Genomic DNA, 23,238 nt, shown 5'->3' on the forward strand with positions numbered 1-23,238 from the left:
ATGTAAATATCAAGAAAATTACAGTGCAGAGCCATGGATTTAAACATCCAATTATGCCACATATAATTCCCCCTACTACAATGCAAATATCCAGAAAATTACTCTTAATACAGTGCCGTGCATTTAAACATCCAATGCCGAGGCATGTGATTCCCATGTTAAGTGACCCAGATTATGCCTAAATGCATCTATTGACATGACAGCTCAATAATGGCAACAACAGTAAACAACTGTGCAGGAAGATTCAGCTACAGCTTCTGTAGATTGTGGTTCAAGCAAGGAAAGTGTTAGTCTAAATGACAAACCAACATTCACACCTCTCTTCTTCCTATCCAAGGTAATAAAAACCCATGAAACAGTAGTATGATGGTTACACCAATAAAGGACAACTTTTACATTCTCAAAAGCGTGTCTGTTTATGGGTTGACACTGGCAATTCAGTTGATAGGTTAATCCAAACCCTGCTGTGTAGATTCTTAACACAGTTATCATCAACTACAGGAAGGGCTTCTTGGCAGAGCCAAGAATGGTTTCTCTTTGCACAATATGACTCTTAAGAATGTTTCTATATGTAGTTCAAATAATCAAAACTTTATTGAAATGTAAGAGATTCTTCAAAACATTTTTAAAATGAATGTTTTAAGGAAGGGCAGTTAGTTTATAAGAAAACTCCCCTGAAACAAGAATACAGCTTGCAAGATTTTATGTAGAGATTTCTTAGTTCAATCTACATTCTCTATTTCTTTTTACCCTCAGAAAAAAAAGCATCTTTATAAATAAAGCTTACAGTAAATAATCAAGTCTCACATACTGAGAATCTGTGATATGTCTGAATAATATCCTCTATGGAAGAACTGAATAATTTGCTGAGAAATATACTAAATTCACCCATAGATATGTCAAGTGTTTAATAACAATATGAACAGTTGTGATATGCAACTTGGTGAGCTTTTTGCAACTACATCCTTATGCTCTAGAAGTAAGCAGCCCTGGATTATCCATTGGGTGTAGAGAATAATTATTTGGTTGCAGCAGAATATAAATAATCTATCAAGTCCTGAAGCATCTACAAAGACATTTTAGCCTCACCCAAATCTCAGTTAATTAAAAAAAACTAGGCAATAGCTAAATCAAATTTAATAGTTTGCTTTAATTCAATTAGAGTCCTCCTTTCTATATTCATAATTTATGAAAACTATATATAATGTCCTCAACTTATAACCATAATTGAGCCCCCAAAAATTCCATTCCTAAGGCAGTTACAGTAAATCACTGCATTTGTTAAGTGAATTATGCAGTCGTTGAGTGCATGCAGCTTCCCACTTGGGAAGTTTGCAAATGGCAATGATGTGACCCCACCATTTATGACGCAACCTCCATAAATATATGTCTATTTGCCAAGCGCCCAAATTTTGATCACGCTAACTGTGGGGATGCTGCAACAGTTGTGTGAGAACCAGTCATAAGTCACTTTTTTCAGTGCTGTTGTTATTTCAAATGGTTGCTAAACGAATGGTTGTATGTCAAGGACTACCTGTATACAATGCATACAATGGATTTCAAACAGATAGGGAAAGCTACTGTATATAATAAACAAGGAATCCCATACTCACTCGCACGGATGTTACCTAGCCAGACAGTGACATGTCTGCAACCAAACAATCATGCTCAGAGACCATTCCAGGACCCCAAGAGCTAGTGTCCTTTAATATGCATCTCTACCTTAAAACAGGCTTGTTTCAATTATGCAATAAGATCTCATCTTTCAGGTACTGAAGGAACATGAAGCCTAAGATATTTGTTCCGAAAATTAGAGATAGTTGGAAGTCATTGAGTTAGCGATTCTTTAAATCCTGGCTGGAAATATTGTTCCCACAAGCTATATTGGCAAATTTGTTTCACTTAAAAGCACACAAAATAACTTTCCTCTGGCTGTACAGATAACATCTCTGTCATCTTGAAAAATTAGGCTCACCTCCCACCCTTGGGAAATCGTGAGGTTAAATGCCCATGAGAAACTTGTCTCCGTTGTTCTAGAAAAAATAGCACACATCCATGCTTTAAATGCCAGAGAAAATACAATATTCTGTACTCAGGAATCCAAGTAAAGGCGCGGGGGGTGGGGGGGAATAAAGTGCTTAACTGAAATTACTGCCTAATCTTGGCTCCCATGACAAGAACACACAAATCTGTAGAATATCTCATATGTTTCTACCTCCTAGCTAGCATTTGTGAGAGGTTAAGCAATCATTTTGTTTCTTCATAGCTGTCAGAAGCTATGGAACAAGGGCTGGAACAAACAAGCCTTCAATAAAATATCAGGTATTTTATTGTGCAACATACCATAAAGAATTCCATTTCTGCTCCACTTCAGCTCATACCTAGAGTTAGGTGAGTCAGTGTAATTTTATAATCTACGCACATTATAGATGCAATCCAGTCATTGCCATTTTTATTCTCTATGTTAAGAGATGTAATGCATAGTGTTCAAAGAAAAATCTAATTAAATGACATCATTTTTAAAATAAGATTTTAAATCTTTTTTACAAGATAAGAAATCCTCAGGCAGATTTATATTACCACATACTACTAAAAACAGATATTCCAATGTTAGTAGTCTCAGAGCTGCATGGTTCTTACATCATCTTTTGAAGTCATGCAAAATTCAGAAAAGGATATTTGAAGCACTCCAGGCTTTCTCTCTTATTTGACTAACTCTTCAAAGAAATAGAATAAGTAAAGAAACTTTGGTTGGCACAGAAAGCTGTTAGACTGGTTCAGTTTGTACAGCTTGCAAAATTCCTCTGACATTTGTCTTGAAGAGCTTCTGACCTCTTCCAAATCAAGAAAGGACAAAGCACAGATAGCATATGTAAGAATATGAGTGCTGCCATATGAACCTCTTTTCCTTCTCATCAGAAAAATCCAGAATTTATGAAGCCCAATAACAAAGTCACAAGACCCGAGAATACACCTGGATTCTGCTTGTCCAAGAGTTTGAGAGAGCTATTTCCCAGCTAAAAAGTTTTTTTTTCCAGCATAACCTATCAGTGAAGTCTGAAGCAGTATAATTCCCATTTTATTACTGTAAGAGTTTTGACTTTTATCCTTCTGTTTTGTTCAAACATCTTGCCCACATTATCAACCTTTTGTATTTATATGAACGGCTCCTCTTATTTGACATCAGTTATTTCTAGAAAAGTCGGAACTCAAGGCAAAATCTAGATCAGAGTTCCACTGTTCCTTCAAATTCCATCAAGTTATGATACTATGCTCTCAGGAGGATTTGGGCATGTCCCATTTAAACAGATCCAATCTTATTTAATTCTCTCACCTTGAGCATATATGGTGAGTAAACAAATGACAAATGTTCTAAGTTGTCTTTGATTTCTGTCAAATATCAAGGTATTACTAAAGGCAGGATACAGTATTTGAAAGTACAACAGCAGAAGAAGAGGAGTACTAGACCTGAAGCTACAGGTGCTTCCAGATGAAAAGCTCCTAAGGTACTCACTCCTATTACCCCCTATACTGTGCAGCTATAGTATATTTCGTTGCTTAACGTTTGTTTTTATGAAGGTGTGGTAAAGAAGAGTTACAACAGCCCAACACTGTTGGCTGGCTCCTGTAAAAGTACAGGACTGAGGCAGGGCGAAGGCTTCCCACAGCGATTTCTGCCCCTTCCACGTATTTAATAAGAGTTGTGCCAACTCCCTGCGGGACCCGGAGCTTCGGGTTTCAGCAGAAGCAGCTCCAGCTATTCTCGCCTTCACAATGGAGACCCCTCTCCCACCTTCTTCTTTTCCCCTCAGGACCCTTCAGGCTGCTTCGCAGCAAATGGATTCCCGCTCCGAAGACCCTGCGGAGGAACCGAGGGGCCCACCAAACATGAAAGGACCCGGGTCCCGAGTCTTCCACGATTCGCTCCCGCCTCGGTTTTCAGAAAGTCCCCACTCGGCAACGAAACCAAACTCTCCCATAGCGGGAATCGGGGCTACCGTACGAGTCCAGGACGCACAGGCGATGCCTTCTTCGGCAGAAACTCCGCGGTAGGTGTGGCAGTTTCAACCGGGACAGCTCTTTCTCTTCCCTCCCTGCCCGCCGCGAGCAACGGGGGAGGGAGACCCAGAACCACGGCCGGGAGGCAGCGAGGGCTGCAGAGGAGAGCGAACAGCCCCCTGCGGGCCGATCGCGGCTCCTCTCCGCCCCCTCTGTGCTCCGGCCGCTCTTCCCTCCCCGGCGCAGCAGCTGAGCGAGGACAATCGCCCTCTGTCTTCCCACTTCCAGGACCCCTTTTCCCCGAACAGCCGAGCGCGACGGAAAACGAGCCAGGGGACAACGGGCCCCCCTCGTACCTACTCGGAAAGGCAGGTCGGAGAGGCATCTCCCAGTGGAGGAGGGGGAGGGGGGTGCAGGAACCCCTCTTCGGCGCGTGGGGTTCGGCTCAGCAGGCACAGGGCGCCGCAATGGACGCGCGCGCGCCCCGCTATGGCCCCCGGGGGAGAGCGGGGTTACTAGGCGACTCACCTCTCCCGACGGCTGCTCTGAGGATTCCCGCTGAGCGGAAAGTCTCGGGGCTCCTCCGGTGCAACAGGCGGCCGGGGAAGGCACCTTTCCGCAAGCCCTTCAGGCTGGATCAATCCGCCTGCCTCTCGGCTGGCCCCGGCGAGCGATCTCTTCGGGCCGAGCCAGCCCCTCCCCGCTATTTCAAGCTGATGGACGTCCAGCCAAAGGGGCCTGGCCCTCCTCCCGGGCGATGGGCGGACTTGGGCAAACCCCCGAGGCTTCCAGGAGGACGTTGCGGGAGCTGGTCTGCTCTGGGCAAAGGAGGCCTGGCTTTAGGAAGCCAGGAAAAACGCGGAGCTTCCTCCACCCCTCTGCCCGCAACGGGGGCGGGAGGGACTTTCTGATCCAATTAGCCCGCTGCCGCTCTGGGGATGAAGCGAGGCCCTGCCCAGCAGCCCTGGTGGTTGAGCTGGCCACCCTGGAAATGGGGCGAGAGAGTCGGCATCCACCCAGTTTGGGAAGAAAGAAAATCTGTGAGCTGAGAGCGGGGACGCCATCGAAGCAGCAGTGCCTCTGCCCCTGTGGAAAGCGCGGAGCTGCCAATGACTAATCGAACCCTTCCAGCCCCACTTCTAGGGTTAGGCAAGAGAGCTTACGCCCCAAGTATCTCCAACCGCAGAAACCGTCCCCCTCTCAATAGGTTTTACGAGCCCTCGATGAGATACTTTACTTGGTAAGCATGCTCATTTATTACAGGAAGATGTATTGCAATATCGAAGAGAAGATATGTATCAGAATGGTCAAACAAACGGCAACTTCAAATCTCCACAAAAAAATGCTCTGTCCTACATAGTGGCAAAAAGAAATCAGAAAATAAAATACAGGCTGGATAGTCAAGACCTTGTTGATGATCCAAACTCTGTCAAGGACCTTGGAGTACTCATCTCTAATGACCTAAGTAGTAGAGCCCACTGTAACTACATAGCCAAAAAGGCATTAAGAGTTGTTAACCTAATCCTACTAGCTTTTTCTCTGGAAATATCACATTACAAACTAGAGCATACAAAACATTTGCTAGACCAATACTTGAATACAACTCATCAGTCTGGAACCCACATTATGTATCTGATATTAATACAGTTGAGAAAGTCTAGAAATATTTCACAAGAAGAGTTCTACACTCCTCTCTTGCAGAATACCACCAGACTTGAAATTCTAGACCTAGAAAACCTAGAACTATGCCACCTTTGGTCCAATCTTAGTACATAAAATTATATATTGCAATGTCCTGTCAATGAATACTTCAGCTTCAGCCATAACAATACAAGAGCAAACAATAGATACAAACTCAAGGTAAACCGCACCAAACTTGATTGCAGGAAATACGACTTCAGCACCAGAGTGGTCAATGTCTGGAATACTCTACCTGACTCTGGTTTCTTCCCCAAACTCCAAAAACTTTAACCTTAGACTTTCTACTATTGACCTCACCCCTTTCCTAAGAGGTCTGTAGGGGGCGTGCATAAGCACACCAACTGTCCTATTTTTTTATTTTTTTTCCCTGTCCTATTTTTTTATTTTTCTTATATGTATCCATTTCATGTATTCATGACTATGTTTATACTTACACCTGTTATAATTGTTTGACAAATAAAATAAATAAAAATAAAGTAAAAGAAGATAACTCCCATTTTAAAAATAGCTACTGCACTTATTTAGATAAATAGGCAGTATTTATCTAGTAAGCCATTAAACAAATAAGCCTAAAGAGAGTCAACTCTACTAAAACAAAACAAAACCCCTTTTGATTCATATAGACATTGTTTTCAAGCTGTCTTCAGCGGGACAGTAATAGCAAGTCATAAGTATGAAGAGTCTCACTTATTGAGGCTGTTGCATTGCATATGGAAAAGCCAACTTACCTTTTTGGCTGCTTTGTGCCCTTCCATGCCTATAATCATCAGCCTGTCACTTTGTTTCCAAGAGTAAACGCTGGCTGAGAGAAACTCAATGGTGGTCAATGTCCTTCTGTCCACTCATTTCCTCTGACAAATATAGTTCCACTTATATCATTCTATTTTAAAAAGTTTCAGAATCCTTATTAAGTCTTGTAAGGGCAGTCTAAAAGTAATAAAAATATAAAGGGTTTTGAAGTTGCCCTGATATTTCTTCATCTCACAAAATGTTACAAAAACAGAGAAAGAAGCCTGGGGCAAAAGGCTGAGTGAAGGTTGAAATGCTGGGCCTTGGAATGTGGGAGGGGATGATGAAGGTTCAAATAAAGCAGTACCAGGTGCTGCAATAGTTTCAGGTTACATTCAGGTCTGTTAAATAGCGTTAGGTCTCCAATTTAAAAAAAATAAATCCTCATGTTTAAAAAAACATCCTCACATTTCAAAATTATTGGTTATTATTACAAGGCATGATGCCTTGAGACTAAATTTACACTTGCTTTATATAAACCACTGTTTAATAGTTATGTCATTTAAGGCAGAGTTTTCCATTTGACCCGTGAACTTTTCCATATCTGCTAGATTTTAAAATTTTTGAGATCATGCAAATGAGAGTATTCTTCTGAGGAATAGACACAGTATCCCAATCTATATTACTACTCATTAAGCTTCTGCCTCCAATGGAAATATGCCAGTACTTCTTTCGATCTGAAGTTCACACCCTATGCAAATGTTTATGAGTCATTTATGTGGAAGAAATAGTCACTGATTAATTACTCAATAGGAAGATATTTTGTACACATTGAGTAGGTGCGTGGCATTACATTAAGCCAAAGGAAGCAAGGAGTGTAAAACTTAACAGAAAAATCTTGTGTTCCCATAAGTTATCAGAAAGTTCAGCCCTAGAAAATTGTCCATAAGAACATAATCTTATTTTCCTTAGCAGTTTATTCAAAACATCTTATTAAACTTGGTCTTACCAAAAGAATCAGTGCATCAAAACCATAGCTAAGCAAACTTAAATAACTATAATTATCCTTCTTCAAAGGTGAATTACAAGGGTGCAAATAATAGGAGGGGACTGTATTAGTCTACAGCAGAGATGTCATCATCACAGTGGGATCGTGATGTTTACCATGACTTTTTTCCCCTTCCATAAACTAGGCATGGGCGTGGCCAGCGCGTGATGCATCCGGCCTGTGGGCTGCAAGTTTGACAGCCCTGGTCTATAGTATGATATCCAAAAATCAGAAGAAATCTGATAGCATCTTTTCAGACCAATACATTTGTTGAAAGGTGTAAGCTTTAATTACAATGTATTGAAAACATTACATTTGTTCAATGTGACCTATTTGTCCCACTTAGAATCCACTGGGGCATTGATGACAGAATATGGTATTGATAGAAAAGATTGTTTGTAGCTCAGAGTTGAACTGCGGGGGTCCTTGGTGCTATCTGAACTTGGTTATTTTTTTTGCAGACATCTCATTATCAAAATAGGTAACATCATCAGTGTTAGGGGGAAGGGAGTTGCTGTAATTTTACATACTAATGGCTGGCCCTGCCAGTGTTGGTGGGAGTGGTCTTGGTGGCTTTCTTGATTAGGCTGTTGTTTACTGTTAGCTGAAGGGTAAACCCAACACTCTTCCAGCACTGAAGATGTTACCTAGCTTGATAATGAAATGTCTTCCAAAAAACAACAGAAAACCTCAGAGAGTAACAAAGACCCCACAAATGATGGTATATATTACACTCGAGGAGGTACATGCGAAAACGCTCTAATCTTGTGTGTGAAGTTGTTGGAGCCTGTGATGGTGATGCTGTTGTGAATTTGGGAGCAACATAGATATTTGGGTTGGTTGCAGGGTCTACTTCCACGTTAACATCATCTTCCATTGTTATTGATTGCTTGTGAGAATTTCTTCAAGTTGGGTGTAAGTATGAATCTGCCACCCAAAGCCTAAGAAAGTGCAGTGTTTATTTAGTATGGGTTTAGCTTACAATAATAATATACTTCAGGCAGTGGTGGGATTCAATTTTTTTTACTACCGGTTCTGTGGGCGTGATTTGGTGGGCGTGGCAGAGGAAGGATATTGTAAAATCTCCAGTCAGAGGTGGTATTTGCCGGTTCTGTGAACTACTCAAAATTTTTGCTACTGGTTCTCCACAACTGGTCAGAACTGGCTGAATACTACCTCTGACTTCAGGGCTTGACTTTTGAATTAAAGGTAACAACCAATTGTCCTTTTTCTGTGGTATGTCTTTTAATGGGATCATCACTGATGTCAATGCAACACAGTTTGATACCAGACTATAAATCTTTATAACATAAGTATTTTAATTTTGGCAATATTGACCCGCAAATCAGTAGCATGGCTGTGGTCCCACAATATGCCAACTTTTTAATAACTGACTTAGAATAATATCTCCTATACTCTTATTCCTGAAATCTATTTTCCTTAAAATTCTTTGATATTATCTGCAACATAAAAAAGCCTTACATAAAATTCCATCAACATCTCAGTTTCCACACTACCATCAATCTTAGCCCCAACCTTTATATAAAACAAGTCTACTTCCTTGATGTCATGGTAGATTAATACATGGATTTAATCAACTCATAAACACTATGTCATAAAGGGAATCAACAGATCACAAACACATACCGCTTCCACTTAGAGCACTGAACATAATCAATTCTACCATTTATATGCAAGCTATATGCTACAACCTCATTTGTTCTGACCCACTTCACAGAGATGCTTTGATGGACTTAAACAAGCGTTCAGAGGGTGAACTTTGCCTACAGCAAGTCCAACAGACAAATCAATAGAACCAGATCAATAGAGCTAGGGAGGACCTATTAAATAACTGCAAAAACAGAACAATAGAATATTACTGGTTGCCTCCTACATCTCATAGCTCAAGTCACCGAGATGCATTATTAATAAGTTACAACTTATACTAGACAATGACAGTTCATTTTCTCAGGCATTGGGTGGCAGGCCTATATTTACAGACAGACAGAAGCCAATTTATATCCAACATGAAACCAATTCTCACAAGCAGCCAGAAATGGAAAAATGATCCTAATACCCAAACAAACCTTACAACCAGAACAGATGTCTTACTTTGCCCCTATATTTACATGAAGAGCATCATCACAGGCACCAATAACTTCACAGTAACGTGTTGTTCCTCTATTATAATACCATCATGTCCAGCAATGTCTCTCTGGATTCTAAGTATGACAGATAGACCAGATTTTGTGCAAAAGTATTATTGGACACAAGTTTGTTATTGGACTGAAGCAAAGCCAAAAGAGTAACAGGACATTTTAATCTCCCATGATACTTGGTTACAGAACTCAAGGTACCATAGTTACCTCTTTTTTAAAAAGAAAGAAATTACAGAATTAATCTCACTGTTCACCAAATAGATTTCTCCAAAATCCAGAAGCTGCTTTTTAATTGTTGTTGATTACAACAATTACAGTGTAGTTCTGGTGTAGATTGTCACTGCTGATCCCCAAATTGGCAGAAACAAGTTTTCCTTTATGAAACTCATTTGAAGCAGTTACAAACAAACTTATTTCTTGAGAAACACAGTGTCTTTTCCAACTCTATAATCTTTTTGCGTGCTATAAAAAGAATTACACAAAAATTGCAGCTTTCAAATAGAACTCTATAGCCTGGTTTACTTTCTTACCTTTTATATAGAATTTTAAGGAATTGTATGCCACATTTAAAGAAAGACATTTGGTTAAAATGATATGGGATAAGATTGAAGTGCATTTTTTTCCCTCCCCAGTATGGGACAGAAGAAAATTAGATTGAATATGCATAAAACAAACTTTTCCGCCTTGATCTCAACAAAAATATGCAAAATAAAGTGTTGCTTCCTATCAGATCGAACATTATTTCTCAAACCATTTTTTAACTGATAAAGACATAGGAAGATCTACATTTGATCTACAATTGTTTGATTATGATTTGTAGAGTCTTTGGCAGAGGCCTCTCCACCCCCCTCATTCTTTTAATGACTTGCCAAGGATTGAAGTTGAGACCAAACAGGTTTTACCACTAAACTATGGACATTGTTAACATCCTTCCAAGCTTTCATTTTCCCCACCTCTGCAGCTAAAATATCTAAGAACCTGCTTTTTGATATAGAGAAAAGTTCATATTTTCCACCCGTTAATATTCCTAGATTAGTTGTATGTAATTTATGTATTACTATCTAAAAAAATTGGAAGACAGTAGATGCAAATAAAGGAGCTATTTATACACAGTTCAAATTCTTGTCTTGTTCTTGATCATATCTATATATTAATTTTTTTAAAGTGGGTGCTGAATTTATTTTAGTTATCTGCAAGCATTCAAGGCCTGCAATGAAAACCTTGAGAAAAGGACCTGTGGATATAGACTATTCCAGAAGTGTCAAACTCACAGTTCTTGGGCTGGATGTGTCACACCCACGTCCGTTTTAGTGAAGGGTAAAAAAGTCACAATATGTCATGTGACAAGAGCATGACGCCATGAGTTTGACACCCCTGATTTATTCACTTTAGACTATAAAGTATCAAAAGGTAAACATCCCTGCAAGATTACATAATACAATAAATGTAAAAAAGACAAATTTCTTCTTAATGTGGTTCAAACATTAGATCTGTTGACAAATCAGTCTAGTCATCTGTTCTAAGAATATATTTTATAACATCCTTAACAATCCCTAATAAATGCCTTTTCAATATTTTTTAGACTTCATCTTTCCCTTGTACTCTAGTTGCACCGTTTTTGAGCCTAAAATTTATGCATACTTTATTTACTTTCTTTTAGCATATAGCATGTTTTAGCCAGGGATCACTGAGATGGCTGACTGCCTCTGCGAAAGGAATTTTTACATGGGGTGTTATTTTTATCCGTGGGACGCCTGAATACCAGTAGGCAATTGGGGGAGGCTCCTTTCTTGTCCCTCCGCGATTTAATCGCTCATGGGAATCAAGCTGCCGAGATGCCAGTCTCAGCAATAAGCAGGCCTGGTGTCTTACCATGTGAGCCATTGCAGCCATTTTATACGCATTAATCTGCATTTATTAAAACCATGGTTTGTCTACAGTCTACACTCATAGGGTTAGTCTATCAGCCATAATTTACCAATCACATTGACTAGGTTCATTCAAATATTAAACCAAAACCAAATAACCCATGCTATAGCTTAGTAGGATGTGTAAATGAATTTGCACAACTTACTGATTCTGAATAATTTTACTGGTTAACTGCATAATTATTTGTTAAAGTAACCCAATTGTCTGCATTCACACAAATCACAAACTATTTAACTAAGATTGACTAAGACTTCTATCCTTCCAAAGTCGGTAAAATGAGGACCCGGACTGTTGGGGGCAATATGCTGACACTGTAAACCACTTAGAAAGGGCTGTAAAGCACTATAAAGCGGTATTTGTGTAAGTGCCATTGCTATTGCTAAATAGGTAACTATACCCACATTATTCTATTGGTAAAAATAATTTAGCTACTGGAAATTAGATCTTATACATCCTAAAGACTTGATTTCAGATTTAGGATATACTTTCTAGCATATAGGCCATTTTCTAGTAGATTAAGTCCATATCTTAAATGCAATTGCACTAGTGGCATTTGTTCATATTTTGTCTATAATTTAAAGGCTATAGCCTTTACACAAAGTATATTTAATAAGAAACTGAAGGCAATTTTATTTTTTAATTATTAAAAAATAAAGGAGAAACAATGTATTAATTTTGGTCCTGTACCATTAAAATCAGTCCCATTCTTTCGGGCCTTTAAGTGCTATTTTGGAATTATTTTTGTCTTCCTTTAAAGTACATTGTTTTAGGTAAGCAATTTTTCCTTTTCTAAAAGAAATTGGGCAAAAATGAAAATTCTCACGGCACAGCTCTGATATGGGAGAAGCAAATTTGTGTAGTAAATGGGAAAATGTATCTTTGCACTCAAAAAAATGACATGTAGTTCTTATTGGACTTATCAAAAACTGTGTTTGGACATTTTCTACAGTATATAACACCTTCTGTAATACTAAAGTAGATTGTAATGCAAATGTTTTCTCACCTTGCTAACATTTTTTTTGTTGTTCTCCTAAAACTCACCTAAAAATTCACATTTGCCTCAATCGTCATAACTACTGGGTTTTTATTTTATTTACTACTATGGTATGTTCGAAGATAAATCTACAGCTGCGTCAGACCTATAGGATATAACAACTTCTCCTTGATGCATGGTTTTCTCCTTAGGAAAATCTTTTCCTCTTTTCCTTTCCGTTCCTGCATTTTCTACAATGCCCTTCACTAAAGCTTCTAAAATGCCACAAACAGATACCAACCACGTTTTTAACCTAGTTTGATAGGGTGTCATTTAAATCACAGTTAAATTAACCACCAATGGTTAAGCAGGTCATCAGAAGTGCCCCCTCCCCTCAACCTAAGGGTGAGAGACTTGCTGTTATACGCCGCTATCCCTAACTTGCTTAGGGAATTGGCAATTATTATTTTTTCTTTCTATGAGAAAAGGATTGAAAGGACCTCTTTTTCTTCTATTTCAATCATTTGGTCTGTGGTCTAAACTCCAGTTCGAGGTACCCCCTCTTCTCACTCTCTGTGGAGAGTTCAAGCGAAAGGGTGCTTTTTTAAGAGGCAACCGGACTTAAGTTTTTCCTTGAAGACTTCCAGAAAAAAATTAAGAAAGTCCATTTGCCTCTTGAAAAAGCACCTTTGGAACACCCATAACCAGGATGACTGAGAATCTCCATAGACTTTTCCCCTTCGCCTTTCTTGGACCGCGGCCCGTTCCTTGCGGCGCCCCCTTTCGGCGAGTGGGAAGAGCACGTTCCTTGGTGGATGAGGCCCGTCGCTCGGTTTCTAGGCCTGGGCGGAACCCAAACGGGTTTCCCGCGTAAACCTGTTTTCGTTCTCGCTCGGTCGCTCCTCCTCCTCGCCAGATTATGAAACTTTCCGAGGAGAGAGATTTCGGGAGCCAAGTCCCTGAGTGGGGGTTGCCTATCCCGGCGAGCCTCTGCGTCGCGACGGGGGAACGTGGAAGCTAGGTCGCGAGACTCCAGGTGAGGAGGGGGTTTTTCCTCCGCACCCGCCCAGTGCTCTTGGCAGTGCAGCTGCTCTCCAGCCTGACCCAGAGTCTCGTGCCTTGGAGAGAGGGTTTATTTGCTTTGGGCACGTGTAGCCTTTGCCTTGCAGCTGGGCGTCCCGCTAATGCCGAAGGCCGGCTTCTCTGTCCGCTTTGCGTCTCTGAATGGGCTTTGCTTTTCCGAGTAGTCAGCCCTTGAGTATATCAGAAGGAGGGAAGTTTCGGGTGCCTAAAAATAAAGTCTTGGGTAGGAGAGAGAAAGTATTCCAAACGGATTCTGCTCCTTGCTCGATGCTGATGGCAGAACATGCCGTTATTTGTGTGTGGAAATGTGTGGGAGCGGGAGAGAAAGAGAATCCCAAAGCTGCGTTTTAGCCTCCCAAAACTGAAGCAGGTTAGGTGAAGCGAACTTATCCCAAAGACCTAAACCCAGGCAGGAAGGCAGTCTGGATATCAAACTTGAATTCCTTAGCTGCAGGGGAGCCTTCACACAGGTTCTCTTGCCTGTACAAACAGAGATACTAGCATAAATGAGGACGTGCCAAAAACAAACTATTATCATCAGAAGCCTTTTTCTCTTAAGAAAATGCTGCGTGGTAGAAGAGGAGGTAATGTGATGTATCAGTTCGGCTTGTGGTGGCTTTCTGAATGTTTTAAAATTTCGGCAGAACTTCTGTTATGTTGAGGAACCTGACATGGAAAGAAAATACAAAAATCACTGAGCTGGTGATTACTGACAAACCTTTAGGATGTGGTTAGAAACATTTCTGTAAGAAATCTAAATTGCATATGTCAATATGCTCCTCTTTTGAATGCATTGTTGCAGCTTTTTTCTAATCTGGTGCCCTCCAGGTTGTCTGTACAACTTCCATAATGTTGAACATAAAACCCTATATATTGACTGTGCTGATAGGTTTTGTAGTCTTGCATATCCAGAGTTCACTGAGTTGAGGAAGACTCATCTATTTACTGAACTGAACTGAGACACAATCCAGTTATTTACTAGGAGAAAGATGGCAATTATAAGACTGAGGAGAAGCCAGACCACCTTACTTGCATACATCTGAATCTGGGCTAGGATAATTAGATGCCACCTGTTTAAATTTTAGTAAATTGTCAATGCAAAATTATGCTTTAAATTGATTGTTTGCTTTTTGGTCTTTAAGAAAAGAAACAGTACAGGTGGATGTAAAGGCTAAGCTAGTAAAGTTGGAGATTAGGTAGAAATGAAGGCCATTAAAGACAGTGGGGTTTACTTTTAAGTAATAATCGCATTTGTAATTCAGAGTGATAAGACTGAAATGTCTTGTCTTCTACTTTCTCTGCTTTAATGTATGTAAAGCTGCACCATAATTAGATGGGGTATTTAATGCAAAGTTATCTAGTTTTTCCTCTAGTATAGAACAAGAACAATTTGGAAATAAGTAGCAAATAAGAGGCTTTCTGTGGAATACCTTTAGAGACTGCCAGAAGTTGAAAGTAAATTGGCATGGATTGGCCAGGGCCTGAATGTGATGTATGTTGGAAGGCCACATAAGAGGCCGTGAATGCCAGGATGGAAGAAATAAATATAAATGTAATAAAACAATAAATAAATAAATAATGTGTAGTAGCAGAGAAACATGACTTCAAAAAGATCAAATGCCTAGTGTTCTGATTCCTCCTAATACATTGATTTTTTTTTCAGTTGAACAAAATGGGTTCTAGGAAGCAGTCAAAGGATGAGCATCTGAAACCATGTGAGCATCAATCAGAAAAAGTGTCAAAATCATCTGGAAAAAGGAGGCGAGACTATGGAGAACTGGATAATGAGTTACAAGCAAAAAAACTATTTGTGAGGAAAACTAAACAACTGCAAAAAACAGGTAACCAGTGCCATAGCCCTTTTTTTATATCAGGGACTGCAAAAATGGTTACGTAAATGATTGTGTAATTATTTGGCAAACTGAAATTCATCACATTGAGGTAAAGAATGTACTGATTGAGTTGCTGCCCTGTACAGAAGAACTTGTTGCTTCTAATTAATTTGCTTGAGAGGTATATTTATTTTATCAATACTATTTTTATTCTACAACTTACAAATTTCAACTAGTTCTTCAAAAAGCACTTCTAGGCTGAATGAAAACAAAGTAGCTGATGGAATGGTGACTTCTAGGCGACCTAGAGGCAGTGATTTTTCAGAGAAGATAGTATAATTCTGTTTTCTTGTCTTTTGAGGCTTGTTTTCATTTATAAAAACATGATTTAATAACATTTTTTCATACTTCATTCATACATTCATCTATCGAGTCCTTAGTTCTGCCACCATAAAAATATTGTTTTCTTCCTTAAGGTTGCAGGATTTAGAGACAGACTCAAGATATGTAAATACTTTTAAGCACTATCAAGTTAAAAGCTGTGACCAGTAGTGGCTGGACATTTCATTTTTCAGTCCTCTGCTCAGGCTTATCTGCTGATATCTCCCTGAAAAATAGAGTAGCATTGTGATTTATTTTTCTCAGAATTTCATAATAGCAGACTGCTTGCAGGAGTATAAGTGCTTTAATTGTAGCACAAAGTTGAAATAATAGAGACCATCCCTTCTCAAATAGCCTCAGGAAAAGAATAGAGGAGAATTTGTTGTCTATGTAAAAAAGTTTACCCTCAATTGGGTTGAGGAAGAGGAGCCCAAAGTCTAGATTATGAAAGATAGAAGCATACAGCCAGCATTTCCTTTTATATTTTTTTTCCAGCAATGTAATTGGCAGATGATTCTTTCCCCCACCTGGTGAAATGCAGAAGAGATCAGACCAGACGAATCAACTAATCACTTTGCACATGCAAAATTAGGATAGCTTCTTTGTCAGTGAGTCAGAACAGATGAAATAGAGGCAAGATAGGGATGGGCAGAAAATTTCATGCCAGTGTACTTTTTTGTTGATTCAAGTGTGGGTGGTACTCATTCAGCAGCAGGGAAAAATAGTTACAACCTAGCCGCCTCTATCTTTTCTACTTTATGGATAAATGTTGAAACATAAAATAATTTAACAATTTAGATAATGTACCTAATCACTGACAAGCTAGCTTATTTTAGCCTAGCCTGTTGTACAGGGGGCAGTTTGTATTGTTAGTTTATTGTTCAATATATTGTGCCAACCCAGAAATGGGTTGAATAAATGAATTGCAGATCATTCCCTCAGGTGCTTCCCTTAGCTTAACTTTGGCATCATCTGTCATCTAAATCCAAACAGAAGTGTTAGCATCCTTAAGTTACCGTATGACCTGACAAAGAAGGTACAAAAATAAATATTGGGTGGGGATGGGTAACACCTGTGCTGGTCCCAACATATTTTCATCATCATAATTGATTGTGTCCCATCAAGTTGTTGTTGCCTCTGACAACAATGAAGGGAATGAAATAAAGAGATCAGGAATAAATGACCTCAAGTTTTCCTTTATCTCATGTGTGGTGGCTTTAGCAATAACGAAGCCATTTTTTATTGCTAAAACATTTTAAAATGTCTTAAAAATTAGCTAGGTAGTTTCTGTAAAGGTGAGTGAGGCATTCCACTTAAACCTTTTTTTAAAAAGTTCTTTGCGCCACTCCAAAATTAGTTTTATATGTATATGAACTTGCAGAGTCTCAGTTGATTAGAGATCATTTATCTCCTGGTCTCCTGCTGTGCATTCTAAATCACATTCAACATGTGTATTCTCTTGATAAGCTGTACCTCTGTGAGTGAAATGGTCCCTACCCCCACTCTGTGGCAGTTCTTGCATCATTCTGCTTCCCAGTTTCTGTCTTAATTCAGCCTTTTCTTTATTTATAAACCATAACAACTGAGAGTTCATTATTTCTAATGAAATAAAACCAGGGAAAGGAAAGCACAGTTTATATGTCACATTTGTAGTCTAGTTGGTCACAGGAGAGAGAGTGCTGAAGGGTCTACATATTCATAGCACTTTAAAGTTAATGGGGTTAAGTTAATGGTTGTAGAATAAAATTCCTTGAATAAACTATTTTCAAGGCTCTAAATACTGTCATTTAGAATAATCTGTGAATAATGACAATATGCTCCTGTTTAAGACCCAAACCTGTTCTGACTGTGGGTAGATCCTTTAGAAATAGGAGTATGCTCATTAATGTGAAAAATGAATAATGAAAAGTGTTATTGAATGAGTGAAAGTAAAGAGTGATGCTAAGCCCTGTTTGTATTGTATAATACAAACTTTTGGTAGATAATTTTTCTCACTGCCCTTTGCTTCTACAAGTACTGTGCCACATAAATGTATTTTTAATTGTTTCATTTGATCTGCTTCTTGTTATTTAATTTAACAAATTGTCAGATGTTGCATATCCTATTATTTTGAAGATGATTAGTATTGTCATGGACAAGGTTACATTGCATATTTTCTGATGCAGGTAACATCTAATCCTTGTTCTTGAAATGCAAATCTGTGCATCCATCTTTGTTTCAACCTGATGTCTCAATGGCTCCAAAGACCTTTGGTATTGCGGGTGGGTGGTACTGTGAAAAGCTTTATCTAAAATCAGTTGCTGTGGTGATGGGGGGGGTGACATTCCACACACACCTCACACCTGTACTGTGTGGGATGCCTGCAGAATTTGGTGCTCTGTCCACTCCTATTCAATATGTACACGAAACCACTGAATACTACTCATCCATTACCATGGGTTGAGGTTGTAATCAGTGTTCCCTAGTGAATTAAACAATGTTGTGGGCATCTTATCCCAGTGCCTGGAGGCTGTGAGGGTCTGGATGAAGAACAATAGGTTTCAATTGAACCCTAGCAATACTGAGTGACTTTGGGACTTGGGACATACTAGTTTTAGGATTATGCCTTCTTTAGTGATAGATGGGCTTGATCTGCCCAGCAGACCTGGGAATCTTTCTATACACACTCCTGTTCAAACAGCAGGTGACAGTTGTGAGTGGCAGAGCCTCTGCACAGCTTGTATTGTGTACCAGTTGCACTCATTCCCAAATTGGGAAGCTCTGCTTATGATCATGCATGTCCTAGTCACCTCTCAGTGGAACTACTGTAATGTGCTCCATAGAGGGCTTCCCTTGAAAAGTATCCAGAAGCTTCAGCTGGTGCAAAATGCTGTGGTTCAGGCAATTATGTATACCTTTAAAATGGCAAATGTTACACTTCTGGTCCACGAGCTTCATTGGTTGCCAATTTACTTCTGGATCCAGTTCAAATTGCTGCTTTGACCATTAAAGTCCTTCATGTCATGAGCCCAGGTTATTTGAGTGACTGTTGCTCCCTGATTACAACTGTTCATCCCATCAGAACTGGCAAAAGAGTTATACTATAGTGCCGTCTGCTAGGCAGCTACATTTAGCTGGACCCAGGCAGTTAGCCTTTTTTGCCATGGCGCCTGCCCTGTGGAACATCCTCCTTCCCCCACTCCAAAATGAGGCTGGATCCATCCCTATTGATTTTCCAGAAGTCCCTCAAAGCCTCTAGGGCAGAGGTCTCCAAACTTGGCAACTTTAAGACTTGTGGACTTCAACTCCCAGAAATCTCCAGCCAGCTGGTTAGAGAATTCTGGGAGTTGAAGTCCACAAGTCTTAAAGTTGCCAAGTTTGGAGACCCCTGCTCTAGGGGACCAGCAGGGTACTGAGGTGGCTCCATTGTTGTTCTCTTAACTTTTAACTGTGATTTTTATTTTTTTCTGCATAATTGTTTTCTATTTTTTTATCATTTTAATAGTTTTTATTATGCATTGCCCAGAGTCACTTTTTCACAAGTGGGTGACTATATATATTTGATTAATAAGTAAATAAAAGTATCTAGATATTAAATATAAAAAGTGGAGCTAACTATGACAAACAAAACAAACTAAACTCAAACCTCTACAGCTGAATTACTCAGCAAAATTCTCTCTAGGCAACAGTCTCTTAGGCTTTTTCATGAAGTGTCAGCGGATTTGTTTGTTAAAATCACACTGCTAGAAACTCCATGCATTTTATGTAAGCTATAGAACGAACTGGAATATTCTGTTCCAGAAGGAATATCCTGTTTTTATGTTTCTCAATATATATACAATTAGGATGTATACTTGTCCTAGTGAATGTGACATAATTGAATAAGTGAATAAAAAAGTTCCAGTTCACCCTCATAAGCAAATAATAGTGTTTTTTTTTCTTGCGTTAATAATATGTAACTTTTTTATTTTTTATGGGAATCCTGACTTGAAAACCTTGAAAACAGAGCTAGTCAGATTGGATGGAGATATTGACAAAAGTTGACTTGGATCTCCTACTTTTTGATATTTTATTAATTGGGAAGAGCTGGAATAAATTCTAATCAGATGTGCAGATTATTGAAAATTATGATAACTTGTACCTCACAAGACAGAAATAAAATTCTAAATTATGTTGATGTGCTAAAGAAATTGGATGAAAGTAAAATAATATTTAACAGAAACAAAAGCAGAGTTCTTCATATATGAAACAAACATCCAAATATTCATAGATTGGGAAAATATCTGGCTTAGTAAAGCTACTGTGAAAAAAATCTTGAAAAGGTTGCAATTGAATGCACACCCTCAATGTGATATGGCTGTCAAAAACACAAGTGCAATAAAATTGTACATTATTCTGCTTTCTCACACCATCTTGATTATTGTGTCCAGTTTTGGGCTCCAGCTTTAAGAAGCATTCAGAGATACTGAAACACATTCAAAGAAGCGCATTGCGGATGATTCATGGATTAGAAATTTAAGTACTATAAAGAGGTATTGAAGGAGGTAGGTATATTTTGCCTCAGGAAAAGTTGACTCTGGGAATATAGTAACACACTGAAGAAATATGAAAGGATTTCATACAAAAAGCCATTTTTTAATCATACCAGACTGAAGGATTTCTAACTGATCTAAAGCAATGCACCCTTATCTTTGTGGCCAGATAAACAGAATCTACAGTTTTAAAACAGTAAATTGAAACAAATCCAAAATTCAAATCTACAATGTAGAATTACAGTTCATAAACATTTTAAAATTAGAATTAGTAAAAACCTATTTTTAGATACGGAGTTATTTTAAATATTGATGTACCAAGGCTTAATCTACCAGTCCTCTAATGAAGAAATTAAATGTAATTTTTAGTAAGAAGCATAGTGGGTATGTGGGTAGCAGTGGGTATCAAATCTATATATATACAGAGAGAGCTACATATAAGGCTTTGTGATACTTAGGAGAAAAACAACTAACACAAAAGGAAAGTCATTATTTAAAAATGGTTTCATTCTATGATGAAACATCTTCCAAAATTGTTAAACTATGTAACATTGCCACTGAATATTAGAAGAATGATCTAATCTGACTATAGCATTTTAATTGTTTTTAATACATATTTTGATTAGCAATAAAAATATTGAGAGTACCAACAAAATACCTTTTTCTGAGTATATTCACAGTAAATTTAGTACTTTTATTGATATTCTCATAGTTGCATATTAAGTGTCCTGCTGCTTAATTTCTATATTTAATCATAGAACTTTTGACCTTTTCATTTTCTAAACCATTTCATTAATCATACACACATACACACACAGGCTCCAATAGATTTTTCAATTCTGTGCTGTATACATTTCAAATTCAAACTCCTAATTATATCACTTATTTTGGTAGTTCCTTTGGGATTATACTACTTACAATTATGCCTTTCTGACTGTTCCAAATAGAAACTTAAAGAATTTTTAATGAACGCTAATTCTTGATTTCCATATAAATTATTTCTTTATTGATAAAATATTTAGCTTATTTGCCTTCATGAAAATAAATAGTTTGCTATTGGGATAAGAGGTGATAAAGGTTCTATTTTTCTTTTAAATCTGCCCCCTATTTTTAATAGAGTATAATTGAATGCCTGTTATGCAATGAACATTACTTTTTGTAGCAAACCTGGATATGTGCAAGCCTTTTGAAAGTTCTACTTCTTCCACAGAAATATTCAACTGCATGGTGATCAAATTTAACAGTTTGATAATAAGGAAGTCCTCAATTTACAACAGTTCATTTAGTGACTGTTCAGAGTTACAACGGCACTGAAAAAGGTGGCTTATGACTTTTTCACACTTATGACCGTTGCAGCATCCCCATAGTCATGTGATCAAGATTCAGATGCTTGGCAAATGACTCCTATTTATAATGGTTGCAGTGTCCGGGGTCATGTGATTACCTTTTGCGACCTTCTGACAAGCACAGCCAATGGCTTGGAAGCCAGATTCACCTAACAACCATGTTACTTACTCAATAATTGCAATGATTCAACTGTGGCAAGAAAGGTTGTAAATTGGAGCAAAGCTCACTTAACAAAAGTCTCACTGAGCAACAGAAATTTTGGGCTCAATTATGATTGTGAGTCAAGGATCTGTATCTGTATAACTTAAAAGTTTGATATAGCCAATCCATCTTGCTATTTTCCATATTGTAGAATCCTAAATTTAATTCTTTGCCTTTTTAAAACTCGAATTATGCTACTCATTTGCTTTAGAATCATTGAAGGAGCCAAACAGAACAGGATACCAATCAACTGTTGGTTTCAGTGCTCCCTCTTTGGCAAGCTAGAGGGAGCGCAGACCAGTTCAGAAATAAATAAGGAAAAAAAAACTTGCAGTACCGTACATTGGTATAAACATGTTACTGATAGGGCACGTGTGCATATTCATTTGTGGAACATGTGGAAGCGGCTTCACTTTAAATTTCTGTGCCTTGTCTTCCTGGTAGAGCAGATAAAGAAGCTGTCCTGTTAGCTGTCAAACCTTTATTTATTTATTTATACAATTTAGAGCCTGCCCAACTCACAATAAGTCTGGGCAGGTTGTTTATACTTAAAAATCAAGAAACAACAACAAAACATAGATCATGCGTACAGAAGAGAGACTTAATCCTAGAGTGGCTCAATTTTTTAAAGTCATCAAATATTTTGATTAATACATTTTTAAACAGACGTACATAAAATAAAAATAATTCCCCATTCACAAAAACAAATGAAAAAAATTACATCTATATCCCAAGTTATCTATATATCCCAACTATATTCCAAGTTCACTTGATTTTGTAAGCATTAAAAAAAAGTTTTCAATGTTGACCCAACCTGTCCAAAATTTTTTTCCAAAGGAAACATAATGTCGTTTGTTTTACAGAATCTTTACTTTTCTCAAAAATTGCTAAATCACATTTCTGAAATCCAGTCCTTGCAGTTATAGTTTATTGCTACCTCCTAAACATTATTCTTTTTTTAACTTTTGTGACAGCATGAAAAAAAGACATCTTTATTCCAAACTTAATAAATTCAACCTATTTGGTACATAATTCAATACAATATGCCTGCCTTTTAAAAAATGGGGTTTTCTCAATTTCTGTCAATTTAGTGTATAACATTATTTCTAAAGGAGTATAAGGAAGAAATTCACCCTAGCAGCGGTCAGTAATTCCTTCCCCAAGATCAAAATTTTTCAGTTCCCTCAATTTGCTAACGGATTAAAAAATAGTTAATTGAATACTGCCATCCCCATTTAACATTCTGTGAATTTTTTTGTGCGATTACTATTTTAGAAAAAATGCTTGTGTCTTATCCTCTGCATTCTTAAAATTTTAAACATCTGCTTTTTACTAGATCTTTATA

At 38.2% G+C, this 23,238-nt stretch overlaps 2 protein-coding genes across 27 annotated transcripts in view; one reads left to right on the top strand and one right to left on the bottom strand.

The window, feature by feature from the left end:
• The window catches only part of PACSIN3 (protein kinase C and casein kinase substrate in neurons 3), a 32,871-nt gene extending 28,048 nt beyond the window's left edge, over positions 1 to 4,823 (bottom strand). For 4 of the 25 annotated variants that reach the window (XM_026707930.2, XM_026707914.2, XM_026707921.2 and 1 more), the window contains exon 1: positions 4,528 to 4,823. Coding sequence is in view for 4 of the 25 variants with exons in the window: in XM_087921517.1 (XP_087777643.1) it covers positions 4,360 to 4,384 (25 nt within the window). In the remaining 21 variants the exon portion in view is untranslated. Of the gene's footprint in view, positions 1 to 2,640 lie in introns of all 25 variants that reach the window. The other 21 variants (XM_087921517.1, XM_087921506.1, XM_087921516.1 and 18 more) reach the window with 13 other exon arrangements.
• Positions 4,824 to 4,976: 153 nt separating this feature from the next.
• Positions 4,977 to 23,238, top strand: part of DDB2 (damage specific DNA binding protein 2) — a 34,011-nt gene continuing 15,749 nt past the window's right edge. Inside the window, exons 1-2 of one of the 2 annotated variants that reach the window (XM_087921504.1) lie at positions 4,977 to 5,239; positions 15,285 to 15,462. In XM_087921504.1, coding sequence (XP_087777630.1) covers positions 15,294 to 15,462 — 169 coding nt within the window. In that variant the 5' untranslated portion in view covers positions 4,977 to 5,239; positions 15,285 to 15,293. Of the gene's footprint in view, positions 5,240 to 13,316; positions 13,575 to 15,284; positions 15,463 to 23,238 lie in introns of those variants that run through there. The other variant, XM_026707852.2, reaches the window with a different exon arrangement.

The sequence above is a fragment of the Pseudonaja textilis genome, chromosome 1, assembly GCF_049901715.1.
Source record: "Pseudonaja textilis isolate UNSWEBS1 chromosome 1, rPseTex1.2, whole genome shotgun sequence".
In the NCBI taxonomy this organism is placed as follows: Eukaryota; Metazoa; Chordata; class Lepidosauria; order Squamata; family Elapidae; genus Pseudonaja; species Pseudonaja textilis.